Source organism: Stegostoma tigrinum, chromosome 21 (genome assembly GCF_030684315.1).
Source record: "Stegostoma tigrinum isolate sSteTig4 chromosome 21, sSteTig4.hap1, whole genome shotgun sequence".
Classification (NCBI taxonomy): domain Eukaryota; kingdom Metazoa; phylum Chordata; class Chondrichthyes; order Orectolobiformes; family Stegostomatidae; genus Stegostoma; species Stegostoma tigrinum.
The window spans coordinates 25,873,840-25,895,744 of record NC_081374.1 but is presented as its reverse complement, the minus strand read 5'-3'; the positions used below and the strand labels follow the sequence as shown (position 1 = coordinate 25,895,744).

At 38.6% G+C, this 21,905-nt stretch overlaps 1 protein-coding gene across 7 annotated transcripts in view; it reads right to left on the bottom strand.

The window, feature by feature from the left end:
• LOC125462633 (chemokine-like protein TAFA-5) overlaps positions 1–21,905 on the bottom strand; it is a 386,744-nt gene that overhangs the window by 199,426 nt on the left and 165,413 nt on the right. For all 7 annotated transcript variants that reach the window (XR_009447009.1, XR_007249687.2, XM_048552858.2 and 4 more), the window contains exon 3: positions 6,922–7,049. Coding sequence is in view for 5 of the 7 variants with exons in the window: in XM_048552858.2 (XP_048408815.2) it covers positions 6,922–7,049 (128 nt within the window). In the remaining 2 variants the exon portion in view is untranslated. The remainder of the gene's footprint in view (positions 1–6,921; positions 7,050–21,905) is intronic.

Below are 21,905 nucleotides of genomic sequence, written 5' to 3'. Positions count from 1 at the left end.
ATGGGTTTAGATTATGGAAACAGATATGATAGTACGGAGCTTCTGATTATGTGAGGGGGTGAGATTGAAGGTCAACAGAGAGATTAGAGAGGGAACGGATTGTGTGGCACAGGGGTTACAAGGGGGAGCGATTGTATAGGAGGCAAATCATGCAGGTGGTATTTGTTGGTTCAGGAGATTGCAGGGATAGATAGAGCAACCACAAGCCCAGAGATCATAGAAAGGATGAGGTCATGGAACATTTACTTGAGTAGTGAAGTGAGCATTCTTCCTCTTCCTATTGGGCTATGGGTTGTGCTGGAGAAGATTCACCCACTCGAATCAGTTCTATCCAGCCTTCAATTGGCAGGTGTCTCGATCCTGAAAAATCCAGTCCACAGCTAGAAAGGGCAGATGGATCGCAAAATCTCAGGACCAGACCCCTAATTAAATATTATAATGACAATGTCACTGGCCCAAAGCTGATGATTTAGATGCCCCCAAACCTGAACTAGTTAAAGCCTATGAAGATAACATCAAAATATACCAAATAAATGCGGATGGTGGAAACCAGAAGCATAAACAGAAGTTACTGGAAAAATTCAGCAGGTATGTCAGCATCTGTGGAGAGAAAATAGAGTTAACATGTCAAGTCCGGTGACCCTTCTTCAGAATATTGTCCAGTACTAAACAATGGTCACTGGACTTGACATGTTAACTTTCCTGTCTCTTCGTGTAAGCTGCTGGGCCTGCTGCATTTCTCCAGCAATTTCTGTTTTAATCTAAGATTGAAAGTAGGATGTGATTCATTTTACATTTTCACTGAACCTAGAACTGTCAACACCTTACTTCTCCCCCGAGTCTCTTTAACACACCACGTGGATGTTGTCATTCCATTCACTGTCTGTCCATGCCCAAGGGAGTTGAAATCTAACTTTTATTAACAAATTGTGTTAGCATCAATCCACATTGGAAAATAAGGTAGAGTTATATCCCACCAATCTTTCACCATCTGTTTTCCTTTAAGTTACTTCCCTGAAAAAAAACTCCACCAAGATTGATGACACTACTTATTGAAATTAGGACTGGGCAACGTTTTCACCTTTAACACTTTCAGGATGGCAGTAGCTAGGAAAGTAATTTGTAATCTCAAAAGCTTTGCCGGTGAGATGGAAGGATTGTGGTGGCATTCTAAAGATGAAGGATATTTTTGTTCCTTCCCCTTCACCCACATGTTACAGGATTTCATTGTTTCTTCAGCTATTCAGGTGCTGTTGTTGCTATGAATACTCGGTTGCCAATTCAGTAGGTTCATTTATGTTGGAACCTGTGGATAAAAAAAAACTAAAAGGGTATAAATACTGAGGACGAACAAAAGAGTTAAAAGCTTAATTTTGCCAGGTACTGTTGGAGCAGAAAAGCTGGGATCCAGTCAGGATTATGCAGACTATGCTCAGGGAGTTTCCAACTAATACTTCAGTAATCAGATAACTCAATGTTATTTTTCTATATGCTCAAAAGCCATGTAAAGAAGACTAAACAGCTTAACAAATACGTACATACAAAAATCTTGACATTTGTCTTCATCCCCCTGTTCAGCTTTCCGTGTTTAGTTTGCAAACACTGCTCTGTCTCCTATTGCCTTCATTCCCTTATGATTCTTGCCCATTGTCAGGTCCATTAGCTTTACATAATGAAGAGTAATTGCTGCATGCTTTGACATAAAGAATCTTTCTCTAATATTAGTGCTCTAATTTTCACCGCAGTGCTCTTATACATCTCTGCTGAAAATCATGACTCCAGCTGCTGCATAGTGTTTGGGGGCATCAGTTATAATCTCAATTTGAGTGAGCAATGGAGCTGACTCTTGGAGTAAACAGAACCTCTGACACTCCTGTTTATATCTATCAGCCAAGCTCACTGATTGGACCAGGTTAACAACTCCAATCAGGGAACTCATATCCTATGAAGTCTATCTCACTGATCTCACTACAATAACAACACTTTAATTCTCTGTCCCTCATTCCCAGAATGTGTAGTTTATCATTTTGGGTCATGGGAAGCATCACATCATTCTGTATGACTGCATATTTTGTACTGGTTCTAAACATTTTTCCCATCCAGTTATATATCAAACTGTGATCTACTATAGTCACAGAAAATCATTTGCATTTAGAAAAGAAAACTGCTAAGCAGAAAAATGAGTTTTTTCTGAGTTATTGTCTCGGATAATATCAATTATATAGCAATGTATATTTGAAGAAATTTGAAGAACCAATGAAAGTCTCTTTGGCCCATTATGTTTGTGCAACTGAGAAACAGTTATGCAGGGTAACCACACTTTCCTGTTCTTGATCCAATTTGTTGATAACACCTCTTCAAGAGCACATACAACATACTTTTTTCTCAAAATGCAACTTGAAAATCTGCCTCAACCACACTTTCAGTCTGTGGGTCAACTCTGAGTGAAAAATTTCTCAACCTCCTGTTTTGTCAATGAATTTCAATTTATTTCCTTTGGATATTGGCCAGTCTCAGCAAAGGCTATTCGAAATGTTATATTCCTCAAGCAAGTCTCCTCTATACTAAACTCTAACCTATCCGATTTTTCTTAATTATACTTTTGTATTCTTGGCAGCTTCCTCATAAAATTCTTTGATGTGGTGATGCCAGTGTTGGACCGGGGTAGACAAAGTCAGAAGTTGCATGAAACCAGCTTATAGTCCAACAAGTAAGTCACAAGCTTTTGGAGCGCTAGTCATTCATCAGGAGCAGGTGGGTGGGTTGTGGTTTGAGCACAGTCACACAATATATCAGCAGAGAATGTAGTTCTCACCTGATGAAGGAGCAGTGCATTGAAAGCTTGTGATTTTAAATAAACTATAACATGGTGCTGTGTGACTTCGGAATCAATCTCTTCAGTTGCCTCATTAGTGAGATCACATTCTTCTTTTAACATGATAGGTACAACCTGTACCTGCAATGTAACTTGTGTTTAATCCAACGTTAGCATAGACTCCTTGCCCTTATATTCTATGCTCAACTGATAATGGAAAATATCTAGAACACTTCCTAAATGCTATGTCCATCTGTCATGTTGCCCTCATGTGGACTTGTCCATCAGGTTACCTTTAGTACTCTGTGTCTCACAGTATCTTACTACTTAGTGCACATTAATTTGCTTTAGTTGTGCTGCTCAAGTGCATTACATCACACCTTCATGGACCTAACTCTGTTTGTCTCTTCTCTGCCCAACTAGCCAAACATTGATATCTTCTTGTTGCCTACAACTTTCTTCTTCACTGTCAACAAGAGTTCATTTTTGTGTCATCTACAAATTTCTTTATGATGTTTCAGTTTAAATCATTTAAAAAAGAGCAGAACTGAGAGAGAAGGAATCTAGTACGAAGCCCTGTAGAATCTCACTGGAAAGCACCTTCTGATCTCGCATAGGTTTTCACAAGTAACACCAATACTCTTGTCATTGTCAACTTGAAAGAAAACCTGAGATTCAAAAAAAGCCTGACTGTTGGCTCATTTATCTTTTATCTATGCTAGTCTCAGCAGGTTGTTCCAAAAGGCAGTGGACGTTAGCAAAAACATAACTTCCTGAAGGTTTAGGTAGATGTCATATGTGCAACACCCTATACTATAGCATGACACTGAATAGTAAGGAACTTTACCTAGGTCACTTGAAAAACATTGGATTTTCAGTCCTGAGCGGGGGAATATCAGTGGGACATGGTTCATCACCACTATCAATACACACCAAACTGCTAACCTGATCATTACTGGTCAGAGCTATGTGTAATTTGTAGGAACAGACTAATTCACTATTTCAGGTGAATATCTTGAATAAGTAGCTTGAGCGTAGGGAACAGATACCAATGTGCCACTGTATGATTTGTAATATTTTAAAGGAACAGGAAATCACAAAGGAATTTACAGCAGAGCAGAATATTTGTCTTTGAAAAAGATCATATCTAGCAGTCACCTTCCAGGTTCTCAAATGCAGCTTTGAAGTTGCTGCTGGTAGAGGCCAGACAGAGAAGCAAAATGGAACAGCACAGACCCCCAAGGACATCAGTACAGTGCGAATCAGAAATGGTGTTCAAATCAATCAGTGTTAACACTAGAATCACAAACGTAGAACCATGCAGCAGAAAGAAATTACGCGAGTTCATAAGATCGCCAATGTGTGATTATGCAATCACAACTTTTGGGAATGGAGGGTACTAAGTTTGTCTGACTCTCTTCACGATGAGCTGGAGTTTTGAAATTGCTCACCACTAATCCAAGAGGCCTATTATATTGTTCAGACTTAGAGTAAATTCCTTATTTATTTGTCTACGTAGTATTGTTAGGTGCAATATTATTTGGTTAGTATGCATGGCAATACTGTTGCAACATATTACACAATTCACAGATGATAGGTATGTCATTCGTTCTACCTTTTCTTCTAACAGTCCTGACACTTTCTAAACTTTATCCCAAATCATCAATCCCAGGTGAGCCCCTACAACCTTGTTCTTGTGTTCACTTATTAGTTTTTTTTTTCCATTTTGTCTTTGGATGCAAGAGCACTGAACACTCAAGTATGGCAAATTGATTCACAATTTCTGCGTATATTATTTTTCTCAATAAAATAAAATTTGGGCAAATTTGCTATTTTCACTTTTACTTGCTGTAGCTGTAGCAACATTTACAGCATGTTTAATGTAAAAAAAAAGTCATGACAAATAGTGCTAATCCTGTGAAATATTATTAATTTCTCTTTCTTTGAATGGTGGCAAGGTTGTTTGCCTTCACCAAAATGTTTGATGGTGCTTCATTGCTCTGCTTGCCAACATTCGTAATAGTACATTGATAAATTAATGCTCCCTCTGTTGGCACTGGACATTTTTTTGAACAAATGACCACTTTGCACAGATATAAAACATTTTTTGATGTTCATAGTGGTTAAGAGGAACATTCTCTGCTTATAACGTGTTCAAGAATAATTACCTCAGGTACATTTGAGACTTACCATTCTTTTTTTTGACCACTGTCAATTTACATTGTCAGAAATTGTACTATTGGAAGCTTGTCTTCCCAACATTTAGCTAATGGCTTACTAATTGGAACAGAACATGTTTTTCTCCTATTTGCATCATTATTCAAAGAAGTACAGAGGAGTTCTGCTTGGTATCCTGACCAATTTATATCCTTCAACCAATATTGATAAAAGAAGAAATTTAAAATTTTCTCAGATTTTGGAGCACTACAGTGTTTTCTGAGTCACAGCAATGCTTTCACTTCAAAAGCACTTCTTTGGTTGTGAAGAGCTTTAGGACATCCTTAAGTTGAGAAACAGGCTGTAGAAATGCAAGTTATTTCTTCTTTCTTGCTTAATTCGGTGTTGCACACTGTTTCAGAATCAGCTTCATTATTGCCCCCCTTAAAGATATTACTTTCCTCTCTTCACTCAGGACAATGTATTATTCAAACACAATATAACATTGTAATTCATTTCAGGTCTTTCTTTTTATGAGCAGTCAACAAAATAATGCCCATAAAATGAGGATTGATATCTATTAATCCATTTACAAGTGAAATGTGCGAGAACTTTACTTTCAGGTTAATTACTCTTCATAGGGTATCATAAATCATGATTTACATTACATCATGAATGTTTGCATATAAAAATATATTGAAGTGATAAATATATTAACAAATCCTGTACACATGGTTTATGAGTTTCAATTTTTTTACGCTGAATATTTTACTTTCAATTCACGCTTCCCACTCTTACTGTGACTGTGAAATTAAGATATGCTAATTTTATGAAATATGGCATTACAATTAATTGTCTCCTACAAAGAATCATCTCTTCCCACCAAGTCATCATTACATCTGGTGTCCCCAAGAACCTGTCCTTGGCTATCTACTGATTTTAACCTATATTTCACACTTCAACAATTTCATCTGAAAATATTATGTCAGTTCCCACCCTTGAACTGAAGACATCATCTCTACCTAATTAACACCTCTTGACTACATCACTGTTTCAAAAAATCAGACTGGTTCTCTGAAATCCCATACTGGATAAGGATAATCTTCATCTAATAGAATATTAACAGTCTCTTCACTTTTGATTCCTATCACAAATTTGTCTCATAGTCATTGACCCCATCCATCTCCAAGATATCCTGCCTGAGATTGAGACTGCTGTTGGCAACCTTGATGTCACAGTTGAGATAAATTCCAACCATAAACCTTGTCATCACTAGAAGAGACTACTTTTAGCTCCCTCCTCAGCCCATTTTCGACCAAAAACCTCAACCACAACTTTATTATGTTTGCACTTGACTTTTCCAATGTAGTTCTGGCCGACCTCCAACATTCTACTGTCTGAAAATTACAGATTCGTCTGCCCTTGTCTTTCAGAAAGTCACATTTACCTATCACTCGTGTCCACTGATCTACATTAGATCCAGCTTAAACAGCACCTTAATCCTTTCCTAGTTTTCAGATCCTTTCATGACCTGGCCCTCCTTATCACTGCATTCTTCTTCATCCCTTATAACCCTCTGAGATATCTGCATTCCTTCAATAACAGTTTCTGCAGGAACTCAGTTTTAATCACCCTATTATTGCCTTCAGCTCCAAGACTTTAAGCTCTGCAATTCCATCCCTAAACCTATTTACTTCTCTTTTGTCTTTGAAAATGCTCTTCAAAATCTCCCTCTTTATTAGGGATAAATTAGGGAAGATTGAACAAGTTTGCTATGAAATACATCGAGATTTTCTACGGTGTGAATGTGCTACCAGAATGCATATTTGCTGTGAAGTTGAAATTACATGAAAATTAAAAATACTTATGATTCTACACGTATAAAAACCTATTACTGCAAAAAAATTCTTAAGACAGCATTTGTAACACAAAGAGGCAGAATGGCCTACCGTTATTGTCTTTATTCGACCACCTGGTTGTGTACAGGTCCAGCCTGACTTGTTCATTAATAAGCCACAGATTTCTCCTTCTGAGCAGGGGATCATTTCGCACCACTGCTTACTCTTCACAACTCGAACTGTAAACAAAAAAGAGAATAGTCAGACTTTACTGAAAAATTAATTTAAAAAATGCTGTTCGAATGAACGTATGAAGGAGATTGTATTGTATAGCAGATTCATCAAATGAGATAATTATAGATGAGGGATATCATTCTGCTCATCTGACTCATCCATTTACAAGTATCCTACATGCCATCCCAGCAAAAAGCCACACTGTCACACTTGTTAGGATCCTGAAAACCTTGTTTGCATTCAAACCAGGCTAAAGTGATGAAAAATGCAGAAAAAAAAACTGCAGATGCTGGAATCCAACGTAGACAAACAGCTGGAAGAACACAGTGAGCCAGGTAGCACCGGAGGAAAGCAGCAGTCAATGTTTTGGGTATTACCCTTCTTCAGGATAGAGACAAAAGTGATGAAAACCTTCTCTCTTTGTTGCTTGTCTGTGTCCCAGATAAAATGTCTTTGAGCATTGTAATCCAATCCTAATGGATGTGGGCACACAGTAAAATCTGCAGATAATTTGTCACTGAATTGACAATCTTCTGAGTTGGGTAAGATATGGCAGCTGTGCAAAGTGGACGAAGCAAAAGTGATACAGTACATAATGCTCTTCTGAGATTGGCACTGAGGAAGATAATCATGCGAAAATGGATAAAAGGTTACTCTGCACTGAGCTGGGAGATGATGAACTAAAAGTGTTTGATTCTGAGACTGGATGGCAAAAAAGACATGCTTATTTCAGCAACAATGATGCACTACAAACTTGATGACCTTATAAAATATAAATTTTCTTCTGTGAAATTAAAATATGATACATAATAGACTGCTACTAGCAAATTGTAAATCAATTCCTTGCAACAATCATCATTCTCATCATGTAACATTGATTTCATTGGAATATCAAGGTGTCTGTCCAACTCACCAGCATCCTGAATATAATCACAGGGTGCGAGATTACAAATAGAAATCAAGACAAATCTATTTCATTTTCAAAATTTAACTGTTTTATGTAATGAGAAAGTTAGACAGTGAGTTAAGTTATTAAATGTGCTGAATTTCACCCCATTCCCACTAAAAGACCTAAGAGAATCACCTTAGGGGAGAATTGGTTCAGCCACAGCCCTTCTGGTTAAGGATATATGTCTCATAGAGCTACTGGCCAAAGACAATCTCCAGCACTTTGGGACAGAAGCATATGGTATTGCATCAGGATTTAAGTTACTTTAGGTGTCCCACTCAGTGCTAAGCTTGCAGACCCTGATAAAAGTAGTAGGGAGTTGTATCAGGTTGGGGTTACTATTTGAGATGTTGGGGGGTGGGGGTAGGTGCAGGTGAGGTGGAAGTGTGAGGAAAACCCGAATGGGGAAAATCTCAAAATCCTGTTTGGGGCTGTCCAATTCATCAGGGAGCAGGATGAGCCCTTAAGTGGGTGTGAATCATCCACTCAAGAGTCTCAATCAGTCTATTGGTGAGTAGGCCACCCAAAATAAGCAGGAAATGGTCATAACTGTGTGCAGGAATGATGCAAGCAGACAACTGCCAGCTTTAATTAACCTCTCTATTGCTAAACTCATCAATGAGCAAGCATTAAGTCCAGCACTGTAATGCATAGTGAGCAACTTGAGCTTTGCTCTCAGCATGTGGCAGAGTAAGTTAATAAGACCCTGTACCAACTCATTTGACACAAGCCTAGCGTCATACATTCTTATCCTTTCTTTCATACATATAAAATTGCACCAAGTCTTAAAATTAACGAAAGCACCAAAGATAAGTAGCACATTCCTGTTTGCCTAGACCATTACTATACTCAGGACTTGTGGTATTAAGACTGGCTCAATTGATAGGCAGGGATACTTGCTCCAGAAGTATAATTAGCATTGTTCTACATGAAGTTCACACCAAATTTTATTCGGAGTATAGCAGCCCAAAGAAAGTCCATTTTAGCCACTGTTGTAATGTGAGAAACACCAGCCAACTTACTCACAAAGTGATCAAGTAATCATTGAAGCCATTTCTTTAATTGCAGGACGTGAGCATTACTTGCTAGGCCAACATTCATTGTCCATTCCTTTTGAAAGTCAATCACATTGTTATATGGCAGAAATCACATGTAAGCCAGACCAGGTAAAGATGGTAGGTTTGCTTCTGTATTGATTGGAACCAGGATAATGTGGATCTCATTGAATAGGAGACCCTTGATTGGTGTTGTTAACCTAGGCCAACCAGGGAGCCCTGGCTGACAGATGGAGACAGGAATTTCAGAACATTTCCTCAGTCTAGGGACTGGGTCTGAGTTAGCTCCTCAAAGCCTACGCACTGGGAAGATGTAAGTAACCGGGTGACTTGGTCATGGAATATCAGCCACTGTGCGGTTATTTCATCTCCCTGAAGGGTGTTAGTGAGCAAAATGGGCATTTCCAACAATGGTTTCATGGTCATCAACATACTCTTAATTCTAGGTACTTTTTAACTGAATTCAAATTTCAAACTCCAAATTCTATCTGCCATGGCAGGACTCAAACCCATGTCCCCAGAGCATTAGAGATAAGAGGAACTGCAGATGCTAGAGAATCCGAGATAATAAAGCGTGGAGCTGGATGAACACAGCAGGCCAAGCAGCATCTTAGGAGCAGGAAAGCTGACATTTCAGGCCTGGACCCTTCATCTAGTGATAATACACTACAACATCGTCTCCCCACAGTCATGTTCAGTGAAAGGTAAGAATTGGCCAGGACATCAAGGTAAGTTCCTGCATGTTCTTCAAAATAGTGCCAAGAACCTACTACATTTACCTCAGAGGGCAAGCACAATGCAACATGTTTGTCAAAATACAGCAAGACTGTAGCACACCTGCAGTACTGCACTGGAGTGTAGGCCTTGATTACACACTCAAGTTTCTGGAATGAAGGCAAAAAAAGTAAGAATCAAACCATTCCTTTTACTATCAACCCCAAACAGTCAAGTTCTCAGAAATGCCTGATGACTGGTTATACAAAGTCACATGATGCAACATTCAGAAATACATTAAATCAGAATTGGTAATGCTTTGGCTGCAAGTGGTGACCTGAGTGGCATAGCAATACAATACTTCAGACTCAAATGTGAAAGCTGAACTTCGAGAAATGATGCTAACTGCAGAGATAGAAAGGATTAAAACAGCAGAGAGATTATCATCAACTTTCTTGTTCTACTAGCCACAAAGCAGAAAGGTAAATGAAGTGAAAGGCGATTGAATGTATGCCTTTAAATGAACCAAGAGTAATCATTGAAAAGAGCATACTGATGCACAATTTATTTGTTCTTTAGAAACACAGGTTTTTTTTAGTCCAAGCAGACAAGTGGTTGCCAATGTTATCTTCATAGCAAAAGCTTTTAAGTAAATTCAGTACATTATTTCTGAAGATTGTTAGGTTGAGAAACCTTTATGAAACTATTATTACTACTACATTTTATCACTAATGCAATTGCTGGATTCAGAATTTCATTATAAAATGCTGCAAAATTAAATTTCATATAATTACAAAACTGTTGTATTATGTATAAATGACTTTCCATTCTTCCATACAATGGGCTGATTTTAAAAGGGAGTGGGATGTCAGGAACTGAATGCTTAGATAATTTCTTTGTCTTCTCCTCTTAAGGTGCGTATCAGATTTGCAAACTAACATTTTTTCACATAATTATAACAGTATCCATACCTTGCCATCAAAGGAAGCTAGTTAAATTGGTACTTACTTAAAACAGTTAGGAACTCTTGCTGAAAATCAACAAGATTTTGCCAAGGATCTGATTTTCAAATCATTTGCACTTCCACATGACTATTTGCAGAAAGCATTTTACCTTGAAATATGTCCTCAATGTCAGTCTGGCCTGAGTTAATCTACATACAAACTTGTATATACTGAAAATCTCAGGACAAAAGTGATCTTCTGATAATTGAGCCATAGCTCTTACTGATATTGTCTCTTTCTGTTGAACACAGAAATATGGATGGATTTCTTTTTAAAGCAACTTCAAAAAGCAACTTTAAAGCAACTATCCTTGTGATCATCTGTTTACACTCGTAAACTTGACTTTATATGCTGTGATGCCCTTGCTTTAATTGAAGAACATTTTTACTGTTTTATGTGCAGTTTCTGATTAAAACAGGTTGGAGACAAAACAAATCAATGGGCAACATTACTATGTTCTGACTTTGAAATGAAAACTTTTATATGTAAAAGAATGAAGCTAGATTAACTTACACTATTTAATGTAAACACAATTTTTTAAAAAGTAAAAAGCAAGATTGTGTGAGCATGTGCATTCCTGTGTAGGTTAGCGTCAAACCAACACACTGATGCAGAAAATTTAGTTCACTTAGCACCACTTCTAGCAGCACTACACAGACTATGTCGATTCCCCATGGCCAGATAGTGCAATAGGCCACATCCTAGGTCAGCGTGGTTTTCTTCTTTGATAAATGTTGCACAGGCTGCATAAACAGTGGCTCGTGGTGTTTCTTGGGGAATCAAAATAGCCTGTGTAGCACCATTTGAAGCAGAGATGTGAACAGCTCTTTAACACGGAGAGATTAATTGTGAAAACAGCTTCAGAAAAAAAATCAATTAGCCCCTTGCTGAAATTTAGAATTACATATAATGTATAGAACGGAAACAGGCCATTCCAATATGTCCACATCTTTGCTTATACTGCACAAGAGTTTCAAGGGTCATAGTTTCTAGTTTAAAAAATATATTAATTTATAACACTCATCTTTTCACTTGATAATTATTAGGTCACATACAATATTGATTTCAGCTGTATGTGGTTCAGTATGGCTATTGTATATAATGGCATGGTTAGATTACAGACAGGTGTTCAAAATGAACATCACATCAGAGAAACACTGCAAATTCAATGCACAAGCAAACTCATTGCTTAATGTTGTGTGTAAGCATTTTTCTTTGGCTGCTTTAGTCATTGCTAACATTTTTCAATTGATCTTCTTATCTTTTGATGATATTGATGTTTCGCTCACACAGGTCTCCCCGTGTGCTGTTACTCTCCTGTGCTTGTGTTAACCTTTACAGTGATTGTTGAGACTACCAGTCTACAGAGCTGGAGCCTTGGGCATTTACGGTGTGGCTTAAGAGTAGGGATTTTGCTAAGTACAAGGAAAACAGATTAAAATTATTCCAGTTTCCTGCCTTATCGAGAAATGTTTGAAATTATAGCGAGGATGGCTATATTTGGCCCAAATCACGAGGCTTTGGCATAAGTAGTAGGACAAGAGGGAACTACACCATTTGGACAAGCTCCATTTAAACCAATCTGTGACAAGGATCCTTGCAGAAAGGCTAAATAGGGTGGCCACAAAGACTTTAAACTACTTAAAGGCAGTGGGGGGTCAGTTGGAGGGGGAGTGACTTGGAAGGCTTAGGGGAGATTTTTGAAGATTCCAGAACAAGTAAAGGGACAGAGAATATGGAAAAGGTCAGGAATTAACTTCAGGCATAGCATATAAGGGAATAATGATGAGGGTGGGGGATGGTGTTTAACTGTAAACTGAGTGTGTTGTACTAAATTGTGTGCAGTGCATGAAACAAGGTAAATAAGCTTGTAATGCAAGTACAATGTTTCGGGTATCACAGAGTCATGGCTGCAAAGGGATCATGCCTGAGAAATAATTAACCAAGGATATGTGTTCTATTGAAAAGACAGTCAGAGGAGGCAGGCTTGCTACAAATGGGGGCATCCCTGGCTATGCCAGCATTTATTGCCCATTGCAAATTGGACAATTAAAAGTCAACCAGTGGATCTGGACAAGGTAAGGCCAGACCAGGTAAGGATATCAATGAGGGCAATAGTGAACTAGTTGGGTTCTTCCAACAGCTGGCAATGGATTCATCATCATTTAGACTTTTAATTCCAGATTTTTATTGAATTCAAATTCCACCATCTACCATGATGGGATTAGAACCCAGGTCCCTAGAAATTTACTTTGGTTGCTGGATTAATTTCAGATATTTAAAAGGTAAGCAAGAGGCAAACGTGGACATTGGACTGCTGAAAAATGAGGCTGCAGTAGTAGTAACGTGAAGCACAGAAATATAGTGGAGGAACTGAGCAGGCACTTTGCATCACTCCTAACAATGGAAGACACCAGCAGCATACAAGAACTTCAAGAGAGTTAGAGGCAGATATGAGTGTAGTGGCCATCACCAAGGAGGAGAAGGTGCTGGGGAGGATAACAGGTGTAAAGGCAGATAAATCATCTGGCCCAGATGGACTACACCACAGGATTCTGAAGGAGGTAGCCAGAGAGATTATGGAGGAATTGAAATTATCGTTCAGGAATCACTGGAATCAGGAAGGTCCTAGAGGGCTGGAAAATAGTTAATGTAACACCCATTTAAGAGGGGAAGGAGGCAGAAAATGGGAAATTATAAGATGGTTAATCTGACCTTGGTCGTTGGTAAAATTTTAGAGTTCATCAATGCAGAGTAATTGGAATTTATGGTAAAATAGAAACAAGTCAGTACGGTTTTGCCAAGGGGAGGTCATGCCTGACGAATATGTTAGAATGAGCAAGTTATAAAAAGGAGAACCTGTGGACATGATCTGTTTGGATTTTCAGAAGGCCTTTTACAAGGTGCTGCGCAGGAGGCTAATAAGTAACTTAAGAGCTAATGGTATTATTGAAAAGATATCAGTGTGGGCAGAGGATTGGCTGACTGGCAGAATGCAGAGATTGTCGATAAAAGGATTTTTTCAGGATGGCAGCCAATGATTCGTGGAGATCTGCAGGAGTCAGTGTTGGGATCAAAACTATTCTGGTAATACATTAACCATTTGGGCAAAGGAACTAAGGACATTGTTACAAAATTTGCAGTTAACACAAAGGTAGATGGAGGGATAGGGAGTGTTGATGAGGTGAGAAGGCTGCAGAAGGGCAGGCTAAGGGTGTGGGAAAAGAAGTGGTAGTTAGAATATGAAAAGTGTGAGGTATGCACTTTGATGGGAAGCATAGAGGTGTAGACTATTTTCAAAATGCGGAAAGGCTTTGGGAATCTGAAGGACAAGAGACTTAGAAGTACTAATTTAGGATTCTCTCAGATTAACATGCAGATTCAGTTGGCAGTTAGGAAGACAAATGCAACATTACTATTCATTTAAAGAGGGCAAGAATACAAGAGCTAAGATATACTGCTGAGGCTTAATAAGACTCTGGTCAGATTGCATTTGGAATACTCTGAACAGTTTTGGCCCCAAATCTAAGGAAAAATATATTGGCACTGGAAGGGTCCAGTTGAGGTTCACAAGAATGATCTTGGGAATGAAGAGTTTCTCAAATGAAAAGCAGCTGGGGACTCAGGTTCTGTAATTCTTTGGAATTTAGAAGGATGGGGGGGATCTGATTGAAACTTGAAGAATACTGAATGGCCAAGATAGAGTGGACGCGGAAGAGATATTTCTATTAGGAAAGGCTCGGACCTGAGTGCACAGTTTCAGAGTGAAGGAACAATCCTTTAGAGCTGAGGTAAGGAGGAACTTCCCAGAATCTGTGGAGCTCATTGAAGCAGAGGGCTATGGGGGCCAAATCATTGACTTTATTTAATACAGAGATAGATACGTGATTAGTAAGGTGATCAAAGATTCTGGGGAGAAGGCAGGAGTGTGGTTTTCAAAACCATACCAGCCATGATCGGACAACAGAGCAGACACAGTGGGCTGAATAACCTAATTCAACAACTATATTTTATTGTTTTATAACTGATATCACTAAGACAGAGATTCTGAGAAATAAAAGCGGCAAATAAAGGAGGAGGACAAATAGTAACGAGAATAAAGAAAAGTTACAATGTTAAGAGAAGAGCCTCAAAGCTTGGAAGGACGACAGCTACAGATTCCTCAAACTTGTCTCTAAGCCATGTTGCACTCTCAAATCCGACCTCATATTCGTTTCCTTTCATCACTTTTCTCAGAAACAATCATTTGTTACTTTGTATTCATGCTATTTGTGGTACATATTTTGCTTCCAAAAGTTCATATTGACAGAAAAAGTGTCCATTTTCTTCTCAGCATGATCCATCCAGCCAAATAAAAGGCCACAAACCCACAGGCGAGGAACTTGTAAAGTCACACTATACAACTCTGGTAAATGCCTTACATTTACAAGTAGAAAATATACAATTTAGTTCGTAATGTTGTACTTGAGATTCTGCTAACTTCAATCATCTTTAAAAAGTGATAATTTTGTAGCAAGTTGAATATTATTTTCTAAATTTTCATAGTTTTCTAGATATAATTTTCTCAAGCCTCAAAAGTAGATCAGAGGAAATAACCTGTTAACTGTATTTTCCACAGCGAAAAAGCATGGCAAAGATGGCTTAATTTGTTCTCAATAGGGTTTTACTTAATTATAAACAATGGAGTCACAATTAAGATATTGACTGTGAAAAGTTCACAAGAGACAAATATTATGGTTGGATTCTTAAATAAATCTACTTCAGATAAATCTTGAGAATTCAATATTGCATTTTAAACTAGTTGTTAAAAAAACTACATTGCTGGCAGTATCAGTGATCAGATGATATTCATTCATACAAACAGTGTAAATTCTACATGCCAAATGGTATTATTTTAAAGGCTGTGTGAGGACAGATTGTTTTTATGCTCAAAGCTTTAAGATTGGCAAGACAGATTAACAAAACATTGAATAAAGTAAATGTGAACCTATAACATATGTGAAACCTGTATAAATTACAGTTCAGCGCTAGCTGAAGCACTGGCTGAAATTGTCCAGAACAAGAAAGGTTTGTTTAGTGGTGGGTTTCAGAAGTTCAGTGAATTTACTCAAGCAGCTAAAATGTACAGACCATGGAAGTCCCAAGTTTCATCCTCTTTTTTTGCTGGTAAGCGCTCTTCTTAACTAAATTGTTTGTTCATGCCCATTTATCATTTTTCAGCAAAATCATATATTTTTCTTAGGGAGTGGCAGTCTGAGGCACAAGACACACTGAGCCATATGGATGGCTTCTGTTTTGTAAGTTTCCATGACAGCTTGGATGATCGAAACACATGGGCACTTGAGAAATGCTGGGATCCACCGTGACCAACTGAATGCATTCAAATCCAAACCCTTGGTATAAAACTGGCAGTAAGCAGAAAGAAAGCATTTACTCAAACAAAAACTGTCAAGAAAGCAATGAATTTGGGATGCAAAAGTTGATGGCTTTGAATTAATAATGATTGAAATGATTCTTCGAGTTAAGTGATGAGGTGAGGAAACCAACATACCTATTGATAGAGATTTGAAGGACATTCTCAGGAAATTTATTGGTTTATTTTGCGTAAGCTGTGAACTGATTTCTTAATAACTGGGCAGTAATTTTTGTTGAGATAGTGGAAATTTTTATACTTTCCTTCAGCACATACTTGCCAGATAGATAGTCTTTTATAAAGATTGATTGAGGGTACTATGGCCCGGAATTAGTTGAACCAAAAAAGTATGATTAAATTAAAGAACGTAATTACACTTATCTAGCAGATTTCACAACTTTTGGACACCTCAACATGCTTTGTGAACAATGCATTGCGGTAGTCCCAAAGCCAGGGACTCCTAGTTATCGGCGATGCAGCAGTGGCAGCAGGGCCAGGAGCACCTGGTTGCAGGGCGAATGTGGGTCCAGCATGGGTCACAGCATCAGCAACCCATTGGCAAATTGGGGCCAGTGTCGAAGAGATGATGCCTAAAGAATAGCATTAGTGAGTCTGGCTCAGGTAACGGACAGGTAGTGGTGCAGGTGTCATTGGCCAGCAGCTCAGGGCTCAAGACTCATGGCTGAGGCAGGGGAATGAAGATGGACACTCTTTCAGCTTTATCTTTTTATTCCTCAGCTGTTCAGAATGGTGCCAGATTGTGGTGAAGGGTCTAGGCCCAAAACATCTTCTTTTATGCTCCTAAGATGCTGCTTGGCCTGCTGTGGTCATCCAGCTCCACACTTTCTTATCCCAGATTGTGGTGACAGTTGAAGCTTTTCACTGTATTTTACTGTGTTGTTCATTGTAGAATGGAGGTTTCAATAAATCATCATTCATTCAATGTACCTCATTCTGGAAGAAAATCAAATCTAGTAGTGAAGAGTAAAAATATCCTTTTAACTATATGATAATTGTCAATGGCTTCCATTCAATCTCTCTCGCCATAAATGTGAACAGTTGTAAGTATGAAATCTGATAGCTGCTCGTGGCGGATCATTTGAAGTGGCTTAAATCATGCACAATTTTTGTTCTTTCTTTCTGAACCTTTCTTTGCTTAAAACAATTTTCTCTCTATTTTTTTCATGAAATCTAATTTGAAATTTACTTTCCTTTTAAGACATTCCTCATTTTACACCTCAAACTTTTCTCACTTGTTTAAGAAGTTGAATTTTTTAAGACATTTGTCCTATTGTTTGTCAAGGTTACAGTTGCCCTTGCTGCATTCAGTTCTTTGTGGCAAAGCTCATTATGACAAATAGGTTTGTACAGCCCAACCAAAGGGAGCAGACTGCAAATGATCTCGAAAATTTTTCCCATATATGTGTTCAATTCAGGAAACAGGCTTGAACTCAAACTTTCAACCTTTAAACAAGAGTTCCAGCAATAGCTAGGGTAACATTACAGTGTAAAAGATAAATGAAATTTAAAATTTATTAATCTGAGGGACTCAGTAAAATAAAATGTGTGTGTGTAATTTTGGCCAACTTCGCTTAATACTTTAAGCCAATAACACTAGCATCACTTGCAAACTCCTCAAGTGTTCTCAAGTGTCCTCAAGTTATTGAATCTCAGAAACAATATAACCCAATCTTTAATCAGAGAACTAATCTGAATCTGCTCTATCCTTCAAGAGTATTGTACTGCACTGTCTACCAGAGGTCAAAGCAAAACTCACTGAGGGCTTTAGAAAAGAATGTATTCTACAAAAACAATTGTCTCTTTATATTTTTTCAGATATATTGGAATATAAAATTTAGTAATTTTGTTGAAGCTGCGAGTTTTTCATTCTAGGTATACACTGAAATTTGTTATTAACGCCAAACAGTTAACAAATAGGAACCATTCTGATTTGAAACACTGGTATGAACAATTCTTCATTTTCAAACAGATGTATCCTGCAAGGCAGGTAGTATAATTCACCTACAGACATGATAGCTTTGTAGGAAATGTAATCTTGGCTAAATAAAAGCAAACTATGCTGCTTTCATAAGAAGAGTAAAAAAAATTCTGACATTCACAGCTTTTTTTTCTGTTCTTGTCCATCATTCCTTTACTCAAACTTTCTATGTTCCTTTCACGCAATCTCTCTCTCAATCGTTCTTTCCATCAGATGACGTATCTGGATACAGAATATAGTGTAATGAAACACATGCATCAGAACAAGTATTACAAATGTTTTCATTCTGAGCCTTAAATGGTCAAATATGTCATGGTACTTTCCAATAGCAACAAACTATTGGTTAGAAAGAAACATTTTTCTGGAGCACTTTTATAATTTGGGAGCTTGAAACGTTTTGATTCTGTCACTTTTCATTGTTGCCACTACAATTTTCCTCTGATATACCGATAACAATTCATTTTATTTTACTGCAATATTCTGATTCAGCCTGAAAAGGTGTATAATATTGTAGGTGAGCATTAAACAGTCAATGCTGAGGAATGCTAGAAGTACCATCTACTGTGATAATATCATGTGTACTTGTCGGAGAACAGTTTTGTATCTCATATCCAGGCCCTTTTCAAAGTCTCAAAAAAATCACTCACAATGTTGTAACTTCTAATAACCAGCCACTGGAGCCTACGTTACAATGTTACCCGTAGCTACCTGGAAACTGCTACTTCTTGTTCAATACAAGAGCATTTTCTAGTTATACCAGTAAGTGGGCTTGCTCTACCACCAAAAACCAAGATACTTAAACAGAATAGTGGCAGTACTCCCAGTTCGCGGCAAGCTGCACAGTGCGACTGAAAATACAACATCGTGAGCAGCAGTGCTGAGGTCATTTAGCTGTCTTTTGCAACATTCTGGCAATGGTGGAGGTCTAAAGAGTTTTCAGCATCTTCAGACTCAGCTTTACTTCACTTGCTCCTGCAAACAGTCAGCAGCAGGGGAGAGTTGAATACTAAGAATCTTACAGAAGAAACCCTTGGAGCAAGATTCAACAAGAAAAACAGTTGAGACAATAAGTTGTAGAGCTGGATGAACGAAGCAGGTCAGGCAGCATCAGAAGAGCAGGAAAGCTGATGTTTCGAATCTGGACCCTTCTTCAGCAAGTTCCAGGCCCAAAACGTCAGCTTTCCTCCTCTTCTGATGCTGCCTGTCCTGCTGTGTTCATCCAGCTCTACATCTTGTTATCTCAGATTCCAGCATCGACAATCCCTACTATCTCTGAATAAGTAAAAAAATTTGAGACCTGTTAAGAAATATATGGTGAGTTAGAAACTGTCTGCAGTTGAATTAACTATTCCAAAGCAGATGCAGGATGCATTGTGTGGTGGTGATCTGTAGGAACAGTCCAAGAATGACTTTCAGCTGGATGGTGAATGGAAAGATGCTCTGAGTCTCATTAACACGAGGAAGGGAAAACTTTAAATGGTGGAGCAGCATTACGAGGAAAAGTAAGGAAAGTACTTACAGCTTAGATTAATGTAAACATTTTAATAGCGAGCACCAGAAAGGAGGGGAAATCAAGGGCAGGAAATGTAATTTAAACCAAGGTTGCAGATATAGATAAGTTGTGAAGCCAATAAACAGCCCTGTTCTAATGAAATAAGAAAGAAAAAAGATTTTATTAAGGCTGCAGAAGAGGTAGGAAAACGTTTATTAAAACTGTGTTACAGGTGGGAAGCATTCACATTCACTGCTGGGAGCAATACTCATCCAGGAAGAAAACCTAAAAGAAACAAGGGTAATTATAAGAGGCATGGATAGAGGAAATTGTGTAGAAAAGAAAAGCATTTTTAAAAAATTCATGTTTTAAAGCCACAAGTGGCAGCAGTCATTCAGTAATTTTTTTTTAAGATTAGATTCCCTACAGCGTGGAAACAGGCCCTTTGGCCCAACAAGCCCACACTGATCCTTAGACCATCCCACCCAGACCCATCCCCCATAACCCACACACCCCTGAACACTACAGGCAATTTAGCATGGCCAATCCACCTAGCCTGCACATCTTTGGACTCTGGGAGCAAACCAGAGCGCCCGGAGAAAACCCATGCAGACACGGGGAGAATGTGCAAACTCTGCACAGACAGTTGCCTGAGGCTGGAATTGAACCTGGGTCCCTGGCGCTGTGAGGCTGCAGTGTTAACCACTGAGCCACCGTGCTGCCTAAAATGTAAATAATATGGGCATTCTGATTTAAAGCTGCAGGCAGAAGGATTTCCTCAATAACAGTTTTAAGCAAACAGGAATAATTTATCAAAACTGCAAAATATGGAATTCAGACAGTGAAGTTGCCAAAAAGAGGAGCACCCTCCATTTTACTTGTAAAAGGTGAGAATCCTCTATTGTAACTGTAAGAATGTAGGGATCCTTCATTTTAGTCACAAAATGTGGGGAAACCTTTCCTAAAACAGTAGAACAGGTTAGTAGCATCCTTATTACTGTAAAATAAAAGTAGTACAAGCATGAAAAATAAATACACAGAGAGGACATATCATTCAAAATTATCATCTATAATTAGCTATCCCTAACCCTAACCCTATCTCCCGAGCAATGTAGGAAATCACCCAGGTATGTTCTGTACACCAAAAGCAGGACAAATCCAACTCACCCAATTACCATGCCAGTGTACTCGATCATCAGCAAAATGATGGAAGGTGCCATCAGCAATGCTGTTGTGCAGCACTCTCTCAGCAATAACGTACTCACTGTCCGGCTTTGGGTTCTGCCAGAGTCACTGAGCTCCTAACCTCATCATCAGCCTTGGTTCAAACATGAGCTAAAGACCTGAACTTCAGAGAGGAGGTGATAGTGACAGCCTTTGCCATGAACGACTTATTTGAAAGAGTGTGGCACCAAGGAGCCGTACAAAACTGGAATCAATAGAAATCAGGTAGAAAATTCTCCTTTGTTGGGAATCAAACCTGGCACATAGGAAGATGTTTGTGGTTGTTGCACGACAGTCATCTCAGCTCCAGGAGATCACTGCAAGTGTTCCTCAGGCCCATACAAATTCCATCTGCTTCATAAATGACCTTCCTGCATCATAAGGCCAGAGGTAGGAATATTTGCTGACGATTGCACAATGTTCAGCACCATTCACGACTTACAAAAACAAAGTTGCTGGGAAAGCTCAGCAGGCCTGGCAGCATCTATGAAGGAAAAACAAAGTTAATGTTTCAGGTACGAGTTCGGAAACAGTTCTGTGGCAGAGTCACCAGACCCGAAACGTTAACTCTGTTTTTTTCCTTCACGGATGCTGCCAGACCTGCTGAGCTTTTCCAGCAACTTTGTTTTTGTTTATGATTTACAGCATCTGCAGTTCCTTTGGTTTTTACCGTTCACGACTTCTCAGACATTGAAGCAGTCCACATAGAAAAGGCTATGGTGTAGTGGTATTATCACTGGGCTGTTAATTCAGAGATCCAAATAATGTTCTAGGGACCCAGGTTCAAATCCTGCCATGGCAGATGGCAGAATTTGAATTCAACAAAATATCTGGAATTAACAGTCTAATGATGACTATGAATCCGTTGCTGAATGTTAGAAAAATCCATTTGGTTCAGTAATGACCTTTAGGGGAGGAAACTGTCACCCTTACCCGGTCTGGCTTACATGTGACTCCAGATCCACAGCAATGTGGTTGACTCTGAACTGCCCTCTGGACAATTAGGGACAG